At 34.6% G+C, this 16746-nt stretch overlaps 1 protein-coding gene across 2 annotated transcripts in view; it reads left to right on the top strand.

Moving 5' to 3' along the window:
- The first annotated feature begins 8742 nt into the window (after positions 1-8742).
- The window catches only part of LOC140432385 (arylalkylamine N-acetyltransferase 1-like), a 34810-nt gene continuing 26806 nt past the window's right edge, over positions 8743-16746 (top strand). For both annotated transcript variants that reach the window (XR_011949799.1, XM_072520242.1), the window contains exons 1-2: positions 8743-8831; positions 9218-9461. Coding sequence is in view for 1 of the 2 variants with exons in the window: in XM_072520242.1 (XP_072376343.1) it covers positions 8823-8831; positions 9218-9461 (253 nt within the window). In the remaining variant the exon portion in view is untranslated. The remainder of the gene's footprint in view (positions 8832-9217; positions 9462-16746) is intronic.

Below are 16746 nucleotides of genomic sequence, written 5' to 3'. Positions count from 1 at the left end.
GCAGAATTAATTATTACAAATGAAAAATATCATTTTAAATGGAACTATAGATAAAGGTTAACCTTTTTTAAAAAACAGAACAAAAACAAAGATCTCAATTTATGATTAGGTATTTACCAAATGTCAAAAATAAAACTAGCTGTCAGATGTCAACACTTAATTTTAAAACTTGAGAACAATTGATATGACAGCTAGGCCATACCCTAACATTTATAATTCTAATTATGACAATTTCTTAAACTGTTATGAAAGTAATTATTAATCAAAAAATGTCTATTTTTAATTTAAAAGTTCAACAAAAAAAGTTACCTGGATTTCACTAAATGGTACTTTTCTTTTTTATTTCTGGGGTTTGGAACAGAACTTACACTGCAAATTGATGACCTGGGACAAACAAAATGATGATGGAAGCTGTTCACTGGGACGCAAAATTTGACACTCGGCTTCTTAAAAACTGGTATACAACTGGAATACAACTGGACATAATGGCAACATGTGGTTATCCTTCAAAGTTCTTGTAAATGCCGTTTTACAAATATCTCAGATGAGATACGGCATGGAAAAAAAAACACAGTGATTACTCGCTCAAAATTGACACTTTACATTGAGGTATAATTCACTTTTTTTTTTAACAGATTTGCTGGCTTCTTAACTCCGACACTCGCCGCGTGTTGTCTCAACCAAGATTCTCTTTAACCTCAAACTTGAATTCACTTCGACCTTCGATCTCCGTCGTACCGGCCGGCTTCCTCTGTGACAACCTTCAACCGGAATTCTTTTCAAAACACTCGTTCACATCGTATCGTAACTGACATTGAAGTACAAATATAAACCAAATATAATTAACTTCGTAGTTAAATTCTTTCTTGGGAAATGTGGAATGTAAACAAAGACACACGAAATTTAAACGTAGTCCAGGACCGTACCAGATAAATTTTATACTTTGAATATTCGATGGTTATAAGGAATTTATACATGCTACAATACTGGGGAAGATATTGCAACGATTTTCCACGAATGTTTATTGGAATATGAAATTGTTAAAATACAAGGTATCACGGTCGACAACGTAACTGCAAATACCAAATGTATATATGAACTGGGCAAGCAGCTGCCACGCTTTGATTCAGACAATTAACATTTCCGATCCTCTACTTACATTTTGAACCTTGGTGTACAAGATTTATTAAAGACCTTAGCATTACACAGTGAAACTGACAATAACGGACAAGAACAGCAGTATGAACACTATGAGGACGAAACTGAGGAATATGAAGAATATTTGTCATCTATTCAGTCTGCTTGTGAAGTAGCCGACGTGCTATCAAATCTGATTTCCATACTCGACTGTTCAAGAGTTTGACCAGAGATGGAATTCCACACACGATATGATTGGATTGGGTTTAAAAGAAAGAACGGGCATTAACATATTGTGCACATCTGTCATCGAATTGATTGATTTTCAAATCACAGTAAGTGAATAGCAAATACTTGAAAAAATACATGTTTCTAATAAACCTTTAACTTTTGTCAACGAAACTTTGTGGAGAAAAATATTTTACATTAGGTACCACTTGTTATTGTATAATTCAATCTCTTGCTCGATAAAATTGAATCCGTCGTAAAACAATTAGATGAGAAACCTAATCGATTTGAAGGGGATAAAAAGCTCATTTTGGGTTTTTTGGGTTATTTTCAACCAGCTCAAGACAAAATGCTTAAACATTATAAGAAGAGCAACTGAATATACCTGTTTAATTTTGGACCCATTTTTTTAAATTTTTTTAATGCATAAGGCTCAGACTTTTGACATGGGGGGAAGCATATTAACAAAAAGCCTGCACATTACTGTACACCGTAGAAAAAAATATTTCAAATAAAAATGTAGCTGAAATAATTTTAAACAAACATGTTAATAAGAATTTTTTGTATAGAATAAACCGTTCTCTTAAGAACAACGCTTGAAGCGACAGTCGATATTGCATGTCAGTTCATCATCATAATCATCACTGGCTCGACAATCATTTTTGGGTCTTGGCCTGTTCCAGGATTATTCTCCATTCTGATCTGTTTCGTGCTTTTGTTCTCCAGTTTTTTATTTTTAAGGTTGTTATATCATTTTCTATTTGTTCTAAGTATCTCAGTTTCGGTCTTCCTCTTGTTCTTTTTCCTACTGGCATCTATTTGAATATTTTGTTTGGTATTTCGTCTTCTTCCATTCTTTCTACATGTCCTATCCAACGCAGCCGTCCTATTTTAATGAATGTTATAATATCCGGATCCTGGTACATTTTGTATAGTTCAGAGTTGTATCTTCTTCGCCATATTCCGTTTTCTTTTGTGCCCTTATATATGTGTCGCAAGATTTTTCTTTCGAAGGTGGCTAACAACATTTCCTCTCTTTTAGTGAGTGTCCAGGTTTCTGAGCCATATGTGAGTACCGGTCTTATTAAGGTCTTATAGATTTGGCATTTTGTTTTTCTTGCGACGTTATCTGATCTTAGTTGCCTAATTAAGCCATAGTAACATTTATTTGCAATAAATATTCGCCTCTTCACTTCCTCCGTAACGTTATTATCAGACGTGACTAGGGATCCAAAGTATATACAGTTTTTTACTCCCTCTATGTTGTATTCTCCTATTGTTATATTTTGTGGCTGCCTTATTTCTGCGTTTTTACTTACCTGCATATATTTTGTTTTGGTCTGATTGATTTTAATTGATTTTAAGACTACTATTTTGTGCAGCTCGTTCTATTTGGTTGTATGCCTCTATCATTTCTTTTCTTAATCTTGCGATTATGTCAACATCATCTGCAAATGCTAGTATTTGTACGCTTTTATTAATGATTGTATCAACTGGACGGTAAAAATTCGATATCTTTTGATCCAAATGTCTCATCGACAAAAATCAAGATGCATTTTAATGGCAAAGAGTGCAACTTTTGTATGCAGTTTTTTTATTTTGCCGAGAATTAACTCAGTTTTTATAAAGGTGTTAAATAAATTAACTTGGCGTGATTTTTGCCATTTTTTACGATTCTCGTGAGATCAATAAAATTAATCACTTTAATTGATTAGTTGTAGTAAACTTTTCATTTTTAGAGATCAATCTTTAAAACTTATAACATGAAATTTCAATATTAAGTTGTGGTATCTAATATGAGGCATTTGAAATAAGAATAAAAAACGCAGAATTTAATGTTTTACATTGCAAACGATCACACGTCATGGGAAATGCATTTAAGAAGACCATTTTGGGTGTAGATTATTGCAATAGTTTTGTTCTTTTGAAAAACCTACTAGTATAATTGAAAAAGAAGTTTTAAATAGTTTAGATCGTTTGTTGTGGGAAAGTTTATAAATCAAACGTTTTTAAGCATATTTCAAATGCTTCACATTTGTTGCCAAAACTCAAAACTAAAATTTCAGGTGATAGATTTTAAAGGATAGGCCCTAGTCATCAAAACTTTATAGTGGCCAGTCAATAAAAGGGATAGATTGTATTGATCTCGTGAGAATCATAAAAAATGCCAAAAATCTCGCAAAGTTTATTTATTTAACACCTGTATAAAATCTAAGTTTATTTGCGCCCTAATACAGAATCTACATACAAAAGCTAAACTCCTTTCCTTTAAAACGCATCTTGACTTTTGTCGATGGGTTATTTGAATCAAAAGATATCGAATTTTTACCGTCGAGCTGATACAAATTATATTGAACATTGATTTCGCGCGCGTAACTAGCATACAAAATCAATGGTCGCTTCAAGCGTTGTTTATAAGAGAACGTTTCATTCTACATAAAAAATGCTTGTAAACATTTTTGTTCAAAATTATCTTGGCCACATTTTTTATTTGAAATATTTTTTCTACGGTATACAGATTCTGTGTAAATAGATTTTTTTGAGTTTGAGTTTGAGTTTTAGGGGGAAGCCCGGGAGTAAAAGTGGTAAACTTTTTTGCATCTTTTTGGGGTTCCAAAATTAATATTCTTGGCAAAATTCAGCTTGTTCGTATAATTTTTAGAGGTTCAGCGGCATTTTCGTCTCTGACGACTGGAGTACTATGCATGTACCTCGACTTTATCTGGCTCTTCTCCTCAAGGCTTTTGACAGTTTGACTAGTCAATAGTTAAGCTATTGACTAGTTGAAGGACTACCTAAGTAAACCCAGAGCCGCTACTGGTTACTTCGTATTAATTCTTGGTCAAAGGAATTAATATAAAGTAACAGTAATGTCAAAGGCTATTGTGTACAGTTCTGTAATTAAATTTGTGTTGTATTTTTATTTACATAAATGGTATGTTTAGTAAACTGTATTACTTTGCATTAATTATTTGTCAAAAAATATAATATAAAGAAACAGTAATACCAAAGCTATTTCGTACTGTTCTATAATATAATTTGTATTGTATTTTATTTTTTATTTAAATAAATGGCAAATTGTATAACTCTTTTACTCCATTTCATACAAGGTGAGGGTCCATCAATCCCTTTCTAGACAGATGATGTTCTTTAAAATACAATCAAGTTTATTTCAATTATTTGTTTTTTTTGTGTTTTAACCATGTTTTAGCACATGTTAGCTTATTAAATGCAAACGTTTATTAATAAACAAACTGACTCTCGTGAGACATGGTAGACAGCTCATTTAGTTAGAGCATAGGCACGGCTCTCTTAGATCGTGGGTTCAAACCCTACCCGGTGTCAGTTGTTTAGACATTTATTAATTTAGTTGGTCTTTACTATGGCTAAGTACAAGCTGAAAAATGTACCTACTGTGTTACGTTCTGTTAAGATTTAAAGTAACGTTTAATAAATACCAATAGATTAATGGGTAACTACGAGACTTGCAAGACTTTTGCGGCAAGACTAAGACCAAGACCGGTAGCGCAATGTCACGACCAGGACTAAGACCAGGGGTATTGGCACAAGACCAAGACCAAGACTGTCTAAGTCTCGACTTGTTCTTGTATTTGTTCTTGCTAATGCCATATATTTGGGTAGCGGGTAGGAACACTTTAAATTCTTGAAGAAAGTCCTGACAGGGAAAATGAATCAATCCCTGCCCTCTGCAGATTCCGGAGATTTTCTGACCCGACAAAATAGTACCTGTTTAGGGTCTCTTGTCCATGGTTAAGCATGAAGTCCACAACGGCAGCCACGGTGGAGAAGCAAAGCTTCGGTACGGTGCAGATGGCGTAAGTGGCAACCCTCGATTTTATAGTTGGTATAGATTCAAGTCAAATATTGACCAACGGTTTCGAGCGGAGGAGCTGGTAGATGTAAGGGCACTCTTTTGTCCTGAGTTAGAGAAATCTATCTCCAAGGCGGATGAACCAAGGAATGGTCAACGGCATAAGAATGCAGAAGGCAACGGGGAACCACTACATTAAAGACTTGTAGAGTACCCCTAGAAATCGTCACATTGCAGTTAGTGACAAGCTTCACCGTACTAATCATGGTTCTCGGATGCCAAGATTCGGCAGGGGAAGAAATAACAATGATGACAGGGCTCCTCAGGTCTTTAACCAACGAAATCCCTGCGTACTAAAAATATAAAATTCAACTTTTAAAATAGCGACATGGAATGTTAGAAGCATGTATCAGCCTGGTAAACTAAGGAACATAGAACAAGAAATGATGCGACTTAAGATTGACATATTGGGAATAAGTGACACAAGATGGCTCCACTCCGGCGAACCAACCAACCAACCGACAGCCAACATCAGTATGGAGTAGCAATTTATGTCAGTACAAAAATTGCAAAATCAGTTGTAGGCTTTATACCAATATCGGAAAGAATTATGCTAATACAAATGATGACAACACATGGGAAATTAAACCTTATTCAGATTTATGCGCCAACCGCCGATAAAACAGAGGAAGAAATTGAAAAATTTTACGATGACCTTCAAAATACAACATCTAGAGATATAACAGTAGTCATGGTTGATTTTAACGCCAAAGTTGAAGAACGAAGATGTGAGTCTACTGTAGGACCATATGGACTCGGTTTTCGAAATGAGAGAGGAGAACGTCTTATAGAATTCTGCCTAGAACATAATGTTGCGGTAATGAATACTTTCTTCAAACTGTCTAAACGACGCCTTTACACTTGGAAATCGCCAGCTGACAAGGTCGATAAAATCGTTAGAAACCAAATTGACTATATTTTAATAAACCACAGATAACGAAACGCAATACAATCGGTAAAAGCGTACCCAGGTGCAGACGTGGCGTTGAACCACAATCCTCTTGTAGCAAAATTCCAACTTCACTTAAAAAAGATACAAAAAAGCTACAAAAGTGATAAACTAAACATACAAAAATTAGAATCAGAAGACATCAAAGAAAAACTGAAACAAGAAATTAATGCAAACCTAGAATCCACACCGGAATCAATTGATGGTGATATAGAACAACAGTGGCAATTGTTTAAAAATGCAATTATCGAACCAAGTCGCAGAGAACTCACAATAACCAGATGCAAGAAAGGAGATTGGATGACAGAAGAAATCTTAGAAGAAAGTTAAAGAGACTTATTTCGCTGGAAAATGTCAAGAAATAGAAGGCTTACAAAACAAATATGATAACTTCAATCTCCATAAGAAAGTTGAAGCATTAGCTGGGGTACCAAAACTAAAATCCTCAAGCATACTAATGGACAAACAAGGAAACATTTTAGTGAAGACAGAACAAAAATTAGGAAGATTTAAAGAATATATAGAGGAATTATTCCATGACCAGAGACAGGAAAATACATATGAAGATAATCAGAGTAAAGGGACCCAAAATAACAAAGTCAGAAGTTATGCATGCAGTAAAGTCCATGAAAAATAATAAAGCTGCTGGTCCAGATAAAATACCAAGTGAATTGGTAAAACTGGTCAATGAGAAAAAACATAGATCTTTTAGTCCAACTACTGAACACAATCTATTCCACAGGAATCATTCCACGTGAAATGCTGACATCAATATTTATTTTTCTACCAAAGAAAGTAAATGCCAAAGAATGTAGTGATTATCGAACGATCAGTCTAATGTTACATACAATGTTACATACAATAAAAACTCTGCTAAAAATCAGCCATAATAAAATACACGCTAAGCTGAAGATGGATATTATTGATTCCAAGTTTGGATTTCGGAATGAAGTGGGCATAAGAGAAGCACTATTTTCTTTTAACGTGCTGACTCAAAGATGTTTGGATGTTAATCGAGATCTTTATGTATGCTTTATAGACTACAACAAGGCATTCGATAAGGTAAAATATGACCGACTTATAGAAGTACTCAAAAACAAGAATCTGGATGTGAGGGATGTAACATTGATAACAAATTTATACTACAGCCAACGATCAAATGTGAAAATTGGAAGAGAAGTGTCAGAAGAAGTGGAGATAAGTAGAGGGGTCAGGCAAGGTTGCATACTGTCGCCGTTATTGTTTAATGCTTATTCTGAAGAAATCATACAAGAAGCTTTGGTAAACGAGACAGTCGGCATAAAAGTGAACGGAAGTTTAATTAACAACATTAGGTATGCCGACGATACAGTCATAATAGCCGACAACTTGGAAGACTTAAAAATAATAATGAATAACAGAATATTAAGATATAGTAGAGAATACGGACTCTCTCTTAACATCAAAAAAACCAAATTCATGAAAATTAGCAAGAACAACAATACAAACGAAATATTAACGGTAGGCGGCCAGCAGATTGAGAGAGTAAAAAGACATACTTACTTGGGAACGATAATCACAGAAAATAACGATTATACTGCAGAAATAAGAGTCAGAATTGATAAAGCACGTGCCAACTTCGCGAAAATGAAAAAGATTTTATGCAGCAAAGATCTGACATTGGCCCTCAGAATAAGGCTAATTAAATGCTATGCACACAATGTACTCTACTATGGAGCTGAATCATGTACATTAAACCGGAATACAATAAATCGACTTAACGTGTTTGAAATGTGGACATTTAGAGGATTGTTAAGGATTCCATGGGTAGATAGAGTCACGAATACAGAAGTGTTAAGGAGAATAGGCAGAGAGAGGGAAATGGAAAATACAATAAAAGAAAGGAAATTGCAATATCTCGGACATGTGATGAGAGGCGAAAGATACAACATCTTGAGACTCATAATTCAAGGAAAAGTAGAGCGTAGGAAGATGACACGTTTCCTGGTTGAAGAACCTGAGAGAGTTGTTTGGTTGCAGCTCGAGGCAATTGTTCAGAGCAGCTGCCTCGAAGGTCAGAATAGCCATGATGATTGCCAACCTTCGTCGCGGAGATGGCACTTAAAGAAGAATGCCATATATTGATTAAGTAATGATAAAATTTAGTTTCTTTAATTTTATTTGTGAAATAGGTAATTATTAATTTGGAAACATTAATTTGGTCAGAGTTAATTTTTTTTTCAAGCTTCAAACTTACACTTCATGTTATTAAATATATTTTGTTAAATATAAATGAATATTTCACAAATTTATATTATTCGTTTGTAATTCCGTCAGATCACACTTTTAAAACAATATGATCTGTGACCAAATAACCTCAAAAAAGCAATAATTGCTGTATGTAAATAGATTGCAAAATATATTAGCAATTTTTAAAATAAATTTTGATGAACAAAATTTATTTTGGGTAATTAAGCTACTTAGCTATCATATATTAAGATATCATATTTTATCTCTATCTGACTATATTTTATCTATTGAAGTATCGACTAATTATTTTCAAAGTGAAAAAAATACAACTAAAATATATATTTTTAGTTGGTTATTAGATTTTGACTGTACACAAGTTGTAAAATTATGGGAGAAGTAAGTATAAATAAATTTATTTTTTCTCTTCGAAATATCAATTCCTTAACAAAAGAATCTGGTCAGTACCAGAAATGGGTTGGAGATTTTTTGCCCATTTCGGTATGAACCCTTATACCGTTTTTTAAAGATTGGTCCCACACTTCGTCTTCTCTTTGATATGCAATTAGACATTTAGTAGTTATTTAATTTTCACTTATTCTGTTTCCATATTGTTCTGCATTTTTATATTTTCTCATTGATCGGCCAGACATTTAGTTCATATTTTATGCCTTTACTTCTCTATATATTAAGTCTATGTTCTAATTTCTTCTTTGTTTCCCCCGGGTTAGGAAATTTTTTTTAAAATTTTTTTCTGAATTCTACAAAATAAGAATATTTTTTAGAATGAAGATGTCAATATTAGACTTGCGCGTGCTGATGAGAAAGAAGCAGTTCGAGATCATCTTCGAGCATTCTTTTACAAACAAGAACCTTGCTGTGAATCTGTTGGAGTAGTAACGGAAGAACGACCAATTTGTCACGATTTGGAGTCGTTTACACTAGAGGATTTTAATAATGGTCTAAATCTTATTGCAGAACATAATGGAAGGATTGTGGGAGTTTGTATTATTGCAATATTGGAAAAAGGTAACTTTTTGTTCAGATAAATTAAAACGCTCATATTAGGACACTAAGACCATAAGTTTCCTTCAGTACTATTTAGTTACCATAAGGTCATACGAAAGAATATTTTAAACCCCTATTTTGGAACGGCAAATGTGAGTTTAGTAACAGCAATGATCTTACTACATATTATTTTGTATATATATCTTCTTCCACTTTTTCCCTCTTGTATGTAGGCTTTACCCTGTCTCTTCTTCAATATTAGCCTCCTAAATTGTTTAAATTGTCGCACCATCTTTTTCTTCGTCTGCCAATACTTCTTCGTCGATTTGGTGACTTATCTCGTGCTATTCGTACTATCCTATCCTCTGCCATTCTACTAATGTGTTCGTTCCACTCCTGTTTCCGGTTTTCACCTATCCATTTATGTCTTCTATATTGCATGCTCTTCTTATGTTTTCGCTTTTCTCCCCATCCAACAGACTTTTCCCTGATATTCGTCGGAGTATCTTCATCTCTGTTGTTTCTAGTAGTCGTCTCGTTTTAGACGTTTCAGGTCTTGTCTCCGCCGTGCATGTTAATATGGGTCTAATTGCTGATTTATAGATTTTTGTTTTTGTATCTTGTCTTAGGTGTTTGTTCTTCCAGATTGTGTCATTAAGAGAGTCCGCCGCTTTACTTGCTTTTAAGCTTTGTTGTCGTACTTCTTCTTCAACATCTCCGTAACTAGTTATATCTATTCCCAGATATCTAAACCTTGCTTCCTGCTTTATTATCTTCCCATCAATTTCGATTTTACATCGTAGTGGGTATTTAGATGTTGTCATACATTTAGATTTTTCTGCTGATATTATCATATTGTATTTCTTGGCTTGAAGACATACAAATCCGACGAGGAGTAAGACAGGGTTGCGTCTTATTACCGCTACTGTTTAATTTGTATTCGGAGTCTATATTCAGAAAAGCATTAGACGAGGTCCAAGGCAGAATTAAGATTAACGGAATCAGCATAGACAACATCAGATATGCTGGTGATACCGTCTTAGTAGCAAGCAACGCACAAGAACTACAAAATATAATAAATGCGGTAGTTCACCACAGCGAAATGTTCGGTTTATATCTAAACGTTTCGAAAACTAAAACTTTAGTATTTTTAAAGACACCAATAAACGTACAGGTGTATGCCAAGGGTCAAATAATAGAACAGGTAAATTCCATAAAATATTTGGGAGCAAATATCAATAGTCAGTGTAGTCCAACAAAAGAAATCCTATCAAGAATCGAACAAGCAAGGAAAACATTCATGAGCATGAAAACATTTTTTACAAGATCAGACCTTAGTCTACAGCTGAGAATCCGAATGATCAGATGTTACGTTTTCTGTCTTACTGTATGGCTGTGAAAGTTGGACAATGGACTCTGAAATAGAAAAAAGAATAGATGCCCTTCAGATGTATATACAGACGAATGTTGAGAATTCCATGGGTACAAAGAATTACTAATGTTGAGGTACTTCGTCGCATGTGTAAAGAAAAAGAATTACTAAGAATAATCAAAGAGAGGAAAATGCAATACTTGGGTCATGTGTTGAGAGGCGAAAGATATGTTTTACTTCAAGTTATACTGGAAGGAAAAGTACAGGGCAAAAGATCAGTAGGAAGACGCCAGAACTCGTGGCTGAAAGACCTGAGGAGATGGTTCGACCGCTCATCCGCAGAAATCTTTCGCGCAGCAGTTTCCAGAACTACAATTACCATTTGGATCGCCAACCTTCGAAAGGAGACGGCGTCATAAGAAGAAGAATTTCTTGGCTGTTGTATTGAAGATGTTTGTTAATCTTTGGAGTTCGTCTTCTGTCTCGGCGATTAATGCGGCGTCGTCTGCATAACATAATATTTGGCATTCTTTGTTCATCATTCTGTAGCCATGACCTTTACGTATTGCTTGTATTATTTCGTCCATTATTATATTAAACAGAAGTGGGCTTAACGAGTCACCCTGACTAACTCCGCGTTGTACTGGTATATACTGTGTTAGTTTTTCATTTACCTTTGCCTGCATTCGATTATTAAAGTAGATGTTTTCGTTGGTTTGTCTAATATTGATTGGTATTTTTTTTATACACTAGTTGTAAGACATCTTCGACTTGGATGCGATCGAAAGCCTTTGTCAGGTCTATAAAACATAGATATGCTGGTTTATTGTACTCGATGTCCTTTTCTGTTATTTGTCTTAGTACAAATAAGGCGTCTACGCAGGATTTTCCGGATCTGAATCCTTGTTGTTCATCTAATAAAGTTGTTAGTTTATTGATTTTGTTGGTTAGGACTTTTGTGGTAAGCTTAAGTGCGGTGTTCAGTAGATTTATACCTCTATAATTATTGGGTCTACTTTATCTATTTTCTTGAACATTGGTATCATTATGCTGTTTTTCCATGCGTCTGGTATCTTGCAGTTCAATATTAGTTTTTGTATAAGTTTTGTCATCTCTAGGGTTATACTTTCTCCTCTGTGTTTTAGAAGCTCGTTGGTTATTCCGTCTGGTCCTGGTGACTTTCTATTTTTGAGTGAATTTATGGCTATTTCTACTTCCTGAACACTGGTTTCTATTTCGTGTCTTAACTCAGGTACGTTATTGTGTTGATTATTATTTTCCTTTGGTTTAAACAGTTCCATCAGGTATCTTTCGCATTCGTTTACTGGTATGTTATTGTATTCCTTCAATTCTGCCATTTCTTTCCGTTAGTTTCTTATGAATCTCCATATATCTTTTTGTGTACCATAGAAGTCGCTTTCCATTCTTTTTGTAAACTATTCCCAGTGTTCATTTTTTGTTCTTCTTACCAACTGCTTTGTTTCATTTTGTATTCTTTTATAGGTGTTTCGGGATTCTGGGGTATTTGATGTTTTGTATTTCGTGTAGGCCTCTCGTTTCTCTTTACATGTCTCTTTTATTTCTTTTCTGAAGAGTGGTGTATTGTTGTTGTCTCGTTTATTCAGTATAACTTTGCGTTTTCCTAGAGCTTCTATTGCTGCTTCTTCAATGTTGTTTTTAATTTTCTTCCAGCTCGCGTTTATATCTTCGATGTCGTCTATTTGTTTCAGCTGTATCTTCTGTGCTAGCCTTCTTTGGTATGTATATATATATATATATATATATATATATATATATATATATATATATATATATATATATATATATATATATATATATATATATATATATATATATTTTAACATAGTCGAAAATAGAAATGTGATAACGGCCGGATCGCCTCTGAGAATTACGGTTAATGTGATAAGAGAGATGAGCTCCTGGACTGGAAAAGGTTCCTGCAGAACTCATCAAATACAGACCAGAGTTGTTATACTATCATCTTGCTCATCTATTTTAGATCTACATTAACAGAACCGAAGTACCTGAAGAGTGGAGACTGTATATAACTTCGACAATCCACAAAAAAGACGGTAGAAGTAACTGCGATAATTTCTACAGTATCTCATTTAATAACACAATTAGCAAAATATATGTAAAGATCCTTGAAAATTGGTTTGAATGGGAGTATAAAGATAGAAAAGCCGAAGAACAGGCAGATTTTAGAGCGGTCCACGGCATACCACCTTTACTGCGTAACCCAAGTGATTAAGGAGACAGCGTTTATTCAAGTTCATTTGCTTTATATGGAGATAAAAATGCATACTACTGTATTCCGCACCAAACGCTGTGGAAGGCACTTGAAGAAACCAATATAAATATTAAGATAATTCAAGCAATTTAAAACCTATTTCTCATATATCAAGGCCAAAATAAAAAAAGTTTTTTTTTCTTCTAATTCCATGAGCGTTATATATCGTTGGATATCATGTTGGTTACGATATTCGTTATCGTGACTTAAGCTACAGCAGCTCTAAATAATAATGTAGTCGTTTTTTATTACCATTGTCTTAGATTTTTTAGCCATGATGTTCTTTTTTTACCAGGACCACGTTTACCTTGGATCTTTCCCTGAATGATTAGATGTAAAAGTTCATATTTTACAAGGTGTCTCATAATGTGATCGAAGTATTCCAGCTTGCGTCTCTTTATTGTGTTGACCAGTTGTGTTGTTTGGTTCAGGCATCTACGGACCTCCTCATTTCAAACTCTGTCGACCCAGTTTATTTTTAGTATTCATCCATATACCCACATCTTAAAGGTTTCCAAGCGTTTAAGCATCGCCTCACTTAGAGTCCAATCCTCCAGTTCATACAGTAGTACTAGAAAGATATAGCAATTTGACACTTAAACTCAAAGGTAAATACTAAGATCGTAGCTGCAAAGTACATTCCTCAGTATTACAAAAGTAGCTCGAGCTTGTTCTATTTGGCTTTTAATTTCTACGGTTGGATCCCAGCTCACATGATTGATATTACTGCCGAGATACATGAGTCTCTCTACTCTATCCAGTGCAGCATCTCCCACTTTTATCATCATCTCCCACAGTCCTGTACATAATTTTATTACATAACTATCATATATTTAGTTTTCTTAACGTTGAGTTTTAATCCATACTATTCACAGATTTGCTTTACTTTGTTCATTAGATTTTGAAGATCCTCTTCGCAATTAGCCAACACTAAGGTATCGTCAGCTTATCTAATATTGTTTACGGTTACAGCATTAACAATATTATCTTTTGTTGTCTTCATTAGGACTTCCTGAAATATTTATATAGTATACAGCCTGGTCTCACTCCTCTTTTATATTTATTTCATCCGACAGTTCTTGTTCAACTTTTATTCTTGAATTTGATGTCAGTATAGATTTGCAATTATTCTTAAATATTTACTGTCCAATCTAGCTGTTTTTAATAATTTTAGCATTTTGTTATGCCGGACCTTGTCAGATATTTCAAAATCGATTTCACAGATGTATACATTCTGATTTATATCTTTGTATCTCTGAATTAGAACTTGGATACTGAACAAAGCTTCTCTTGTATCTAAGCCACTCCTAAATCCGAAGTAAGGCTAATGAGTTGGCCATCATCCATAAACATAATGATGGTCAATGCCTGAATACGGACACGGCATCTAAAGAAGAAGGATTCCCTTCTCCTGCGCCTTGGCAGGACACATAGCTAATGACGGATGGGCGATGGACAAAGAGGTTATTGAAATGGAAACCAAGGGAAGGCAAGAGGAGCGCCGGTCGACCATCTACACAATGGGCTGACGATTGAAGACGACAAAATAAAACTGGATGAGAGTGGCACAAGATAGACGGGGTTGAAAACACGAGAAAGAGGCCTATGTTTAGTAGTGGACTTTTGAGGCTGGATGATACATTTCCTAGGGCCTGCGTAGCGCAAGCGGTAATATGCTTGCCTCGCATGCCGGTGATCCGGAGTTCGAATCCTACCGCCGGCAAGAATAACTAGACACTTTTAATGTCTATAGGCCCCAGGTCGACTCAGCCTGAATAAAATGAGTACCTTGGGTAAAACCAGGGGTAATAATAGGCGGTTAAAGCGTAGCACTGGCCATGTTACCTTCCTTGTATACCGTAGGCCCTAGATATAGCAGACTACCCTGCTATACTCCCAAAGCCGCGAGCGGTATAAAACGGGAAACTATTATTATTATGATACATTTCCTCCTCTAATATCGTGTATATTCTGCTACGTATTATTAGCAGGAAGGTCTTTAAAACGTGACTCGTTGGACATATTGTCCGAAAATCACCACATGACTTTGTACGATGTTTTTTTGGTATTGTGACAAATGTCGCTTTAAGACAATCAGTTGGTAATATCCCAATGTTATAAAATCTATCTTCCAAAACTGAAAATTAACGATGATATAACGCAAGGTTTCACAGTTACGATAGGGTTAAAGCAAATATGTTGACTGCCTTTCATACTTTTCAAAATATATCTAGAGTGGGTCTTAAGAAGATGGAAGAGGAAACAATGTGAAATACATAATAACCTAGGTTTGCAAATTACAAACAATGGTACATTGGAAGAAGCTATAAGAGTAGCAAACGACAGCGTAAGAGATATTATGACTACCAAACATACATTAGCAGACGATGTTAACACAAACAATTAATCTGGTTTGAACGTGTATAGAGAATGACTGAAGAGCGACTGCCGAAAAGAATTTTAAAATGAAAACCAAATGGAAGGCGAAAGCGAGGAAGACTTAGACGAAGCTGACAAAAGGGTATCGACAAACAGATGTGGGAGAGAAATCTGGTAGAAGTCCTATGGGAAGATAAGGACCAATAAAGACTACGGCTAGGATTTCAGTATTGGAAAACCAGTGGTCGAAACAGATTATTCTTAGTGTTTTATGTTATGTGTGCGTAAATAAATGGAACTTTCGACTACTTTATATCCAGCAATTTTCTAAATTTCTGTTCTGTTGTTTCTGGTTATAGCTCTTCCTTACTTTGAGCTAAAAACAATGTGTCATCGGCAAAGCAAAGATTGGACACCTACTGGAATGCCTCTTTCCTATTCCTCTAAAACAAGCCTCATATTATTATTAATCTTAGTGTTTTCTGTTATGTGTTCGTAAATAAATGGAACTTTCAACTACTTTATATCCAGCAATGTTCTGAATTTCTGTTTTGTTGTTTTTGGTTCTAACTCTTTCTCACTTTGAGCTAAAAGCAATGTGTCATCGGCAAAGCAAAGATTGGACACCTTGACTCTACCTACTGGAATGCCTATTTCCTATTCGTCTAGAACAAGTCTTATTATTATTAATCTTAGTGTTTTCTGTTATGTGTGCGTAAATAAATGGAACTTTCAACTACTTCATATCCAGCAATGTTCCCAATTTCTCTTTTGTTGTTTTTGGTTCTAACTCTTTCTCACTTTCAGCTAAAAGCAATGTGTCATCGGCAAAGCAAAGATTGGACACCTTGACTCCACCTACTGGAATGCTATTTTCCTATTCGTCTAGAACAAGCCTCATTAAGTATTTACTCAAACTCACACTTTAAACATAGGAAACGTTTAATCGACGATACATTACCATTTTGTTTAATAGAGATTGTTTTAACAGGCTACGGCAATTTAGACTAACGCTTTATATTAGTTATTAAGTAACACATTTTTGATATTTGTTCACGTTACTGTTTTGAATTTCTAATATCTGTAATAGAACTTGACAGACATAATCTTGCTTTTTGGCTTTAAAATTGATTTTTTAGTTTTTAAACAAGTTATTGACAGGTAAATATTTATATTAATTTAACACCTAATAATCTAGTACTAAAACCAATCAAAATGTTCAATTGGGAAATATCAAGAAATCA

This window comes from Diabrotica undecimpunctata, chromosome 1 (assembly GCF_040954645.1).
Source record: "Diabrotica undecimpunctata isolate CICGRU chromosome 1, icDiaUnde3, whole genome shotgun sequence".
NCBI classification, from domain to species: Eukaryota; Metazoa; Arthropoda; class Insecta; order Coleoptera; family Chrysomelidae; genus Diabrotica; species Diabrotica undecimpunctata.
The sequence above is the reverse complement of the archived record's forward strand: the minus strand, read 5'-3'. Positions and strand labels throughout refer to the sequence as shown.